Below are 3808 nucleotides of genomic sequence, written 5' to 3' on the forward strand. Positions count from 1 at the left end.
TTTTTATAGTTTATTCTGCAAGACAAAAACACTGGTCATATTCCTGATTCTGCTATGATGCTCCAGTAAGGATTACTTGATGGGTGTTCATATATATTTCGTATAATTCTATATTTAAGATATTCTAGATCTTTCTTATCGTTGTCTATTATTTCACACAAGGTCTCTACATTAGCAGATATTTTTGAAACAACCACTGTTTCATATAATTTTCTTTCTTCCAATACCATTTCTCCTATTTTCTTCCTGTCTCCACATTTACGTACTTCATAGATCCTTTGGCTTTTCTTATTCATACTCGCTTCCTTTTTCCTTTCTCTGTTTACCGTACGCCACTTTCTGGCCATATTTTACTTCTACTTTAATCTCTTCTTTCTTTCTCTATCGTTGTTAATAATTGATATTCCTTTTTTTTGGGGGGGGGGGGGTTATTAACATTGACTGTGAACTTTTTCAAGATCTCCAAGCTATGACAACTACTTATAGTACATTCTACTGTTTCTTTCCTTCCTGTGGGAAACATAATAGCGTTTACAAATATCTGTGATTCTTATTTCAATATTCCTTATTATGCTAATTCTTTTTACTGATGCTATTTGATCTGTGTCCTTCTACTGCTTAGCTTGGGTACGAACATAGTTCTTTGTCTTACTTTTCCCTCAATCTCAATGCTCTATTATTCCTGCACGACAGTTAACGACAGTTATATCTTTTTCATTCATTTTTTAACTGTAAGAACGGATGGTTCTTAAACTCTAATACTAAAGATCAGTCTTTGATTGTACCACCTTAGGCGTGACACAGAATCTTGCCGCTTACTTTGGTAGCCCGTAAATTGGAGAATGCTATGGCTTTATAGTGCCTCTATTCATAACTAGGATGAAATATTGATAATGATTTATTCTAAAAACATGTTAAAAGATTCCAGCTAGAACACTAGGTATATATCCATTTCTATTTTACCTACACCATTCTGGGAAAATTCCAGTAATATGTCATCTATGGATATAAATAGACAATTGGATACTCGTAACGTATATCCCCCTGCTAGAACAAAACTGACGACTAGAAAAACGTACAACATTTACAAGTTAGGAGATTGAAAAAAAGACGAAATGAAATAAGAAGATACTTATGAAGATATCTTAATTGGTAAGAGATAATGTTCGAATAACCTTAACCATACCAAAACCTGGCTTCCTGTTTCGATCCCTATGGAGTCTTCTTTAGAGGAAAAAACTAGATATAGAAAGGCTCTTTTGGATAAGAACTGGCGTAGGGCATTTCCCTTAAATGGGGATGGGATCGAATTGGCTTCCTCTCACCATCCACTGTTATAGCTTGTCTGAATGGTCCCCAGTGGTAGTAAAGGATCTTCTGTCCCATAAAACGAATATAAAAAGAAAGGTGAAGATAAAAGCAAAAGGAAAGAATTTTTTGATCGTTTTTTTTCCAGTGTCTTTTTGAGGAGATGGACTATGATCCTAGTGTTCACTATAGTAGTGTGTGAACTTACACTATATATGCCGTTATCAAAGACTGCTCGAAATTATTTATGAAATACGACCTCTAGTTACAGTAAACAAAATTTTTTTTATATAGTTATTATTCTTTTTGGCAGAGCGAAGGGTAATTCATCCGGCAATTAGAAATACATAGGATAAAGTCAAAATAATCAATATTTGTAGTTACACTTGATACATATTTGATAACGTAAATTGATAACGATAATTTCACCTGATAAACTTAACACACGGCTATCAATCAGAGTAGAGTTTAGCTGATTTCGATTCTTTATACAAAAACCCAATTTCTATAACGATATTCACAGCGGAGTTGAAATAAGCTTTGACCTCTCTTAATAACTTGAGGAAAAGTAGGCTTTCACTCTCATGTCAACATCCAAACTTACATGTCCAAATCATGGCTGGTGAAGATGAACTTACAATATTTGATTACTTTTTAGGTAAAACTTTTTCTCTAAGTAAAGTGAATGCCACGTTATGTGATACTTGTGACTTAATCTTAGCAAAGAACATGGTCACGAGTGTGTCGGTACTGAAATATCGCACACACCCGTACACCCCCACATATTCCTACACACACTCAATAAAAAGCACACAAACACACACACACAAATACACATATACACACACACACACACTTATATATATATATATATATATATATATATATATATATATATATATATATATATATATATATATATATATATATATATATTATGAGGACAACAAGATGAGCAGAGAGAGACCGACAATTTACTGAACATGCAACGGTCACTATATTACAGAGTGTGGACGGATAAGTAGCCCGGGAGGGAAACATTATTAACTGCCAAAGTGATTTGTTTTCATTCAAATATAAATTATAAATACCAAGGCGGTAGCCTAATGAAATATATATTATTAAACATGAAAATAAAGCTCTCAAAGAGTACAACATCTTTTTATAAAAATCCACTGTGTAGAATAAATAATAAAGTTACAATATACAGAAAAGAGTTCAGGGGGAGGAAACACGGCGGGTAAGACGATGTTCTTACAAGTACTCTTCCCCCCCCCCAGACAGCGGGCATCGGAGATGGTTAATGCGATTAATCCTTGTATCGTAGAGGGTGATGTAATTCCCCTCTGGTGCTTGAACGGAGGGGAAGGTTGCTCTGCTTCGGAGGAATCGTATTCCCCTGTTGTTGCGGGGTTTCTCCCGTCTGGTGTATGATTTGTTCTGAGGTGGAATCCTGGACCTACCATAGCCCGCGGTGATCTTCTTGTTGCTTTCGAGGTAAGCTGGTTTTAATCGGTCGATCGTCACCCAATCTTCTTGTCCGTGGACGTTCAGGTGGAAAGATTTGGCTGTTCTTCTGACAACATCGTAAGGGCCGCACTAAGATCTAGTCAGGGGTTGGCGGTTAGCATTGACCTGGATGAAGAAGTATTCGCAGTCATCTAGGTTCTTGGGCGTGAAGTGTCTGGTCCTGTCCTCATATATTTTCAGGCATGGTCTGAATATCCCAGCAATATCTCTCAGGTGATCCAGCTTCTCCGCAGGAAAAGGTTCACTGTCTGCCTTGGGAGCGTTGTGAAGGCCAAGGAGGACCCACGGGAGTTGCGCTTTCCAATGTTCATCCGTACATCCCCCAATCAGGGCTGCCTTGAGTATGCGATGAGCTCTCTCGACCAAGTGGTTCGCTGCAGGGTTGTATGCCCTGGTGCTGTGGAGTGTTGTTCCCATCAGGATTGCCAGAGAGAAAGCAGAACCTCGGTTCGTCGTGATATCGTTGGGGACACCGAAGTGGCTGATCCAACTCAACAGGAGAGCTTCGGCGCAAGCATGGGTGGTTGCTTTGGAGATTGGAGTAGCTTCTAACCATCTAATGGAGTGGTCGACAATCGTCAGGAGGTATCTTGAAGAACCTGAAGCCGGCAGAGGTCCCACGACGTCCACGTGGATGTGTTCGAATTTTCTCATGGGTGTGGGAAAATCGCCGACTCCCGACTCAGTATTGCGGTTGACCTTACTCGTCTGGCAGTTAATGCAGGTTCTTGCACACTAACAGGCATCTTTCTTGATTCCTGGCCAGATGAATATCTCGGATAAGAGACGGGCTGTATTGCCACCCGAGGGGTGTGATAATCCGTGGACGACGTCGAAGATCTTCCTTCTACAGGAGGAGAGGATCCATCGGTGTGGGCGCCCTATGCTGGTGTCCTTCATCTGTAGCGTTGATGCTGTTGTACGATAGTCTTGGGCCTCTAGGTTGTTCTGCTGTTCTACGCCGAGGTTT

At 39.4% G+C, this 3808-nt stretch overlaps 1 protein-coding gene across 1 annotated transcript; it reads right to left on the bottom strand.

Annotated features, from left to right (window-relative positions):
• Positions 1-2907: 2907 nt before the first annotated feature.
• LOC137640986 (uncharacterized) lies at positions 2908-3492 on the bottom strand. The gene has a single exon (XM_068373441.1). The coding sequence runs from the start codon at positions 3490-3492 to the stop codon at positions 2908-2910; it is 585 nt and encodes a 194-aa protein (XP_068229542.1).
• Between the last annotated feature and the right edge of the window lie 316 nt (positions 3493-3808).

Source organism: Palaemon carinicauda, chromosome 5 (genome assembly GCF_036898095.1).
Source record: "Palaemon carinicauda isolate YSFRI2023 chromosome 5, ASM3689809v2, whole genome shotgun sequence".
Classification (NCBI taxonomy): Eukaryota; Metazoa; Arthropoda; class Malacostraca; order Decapoda; family Palaemonidae; genus Palaemon; species Palaemon carinicauda.

What these genes read in the sequence shown, in the direction of transcription:
- LOC137640986 (XM_068373441.1), bottom strand. Translation starts at nt 3,492, where the DNA reads ATGAGAAAATTCGAACACATCCACGTGGACGTCGTGGGACCTCTGCCG.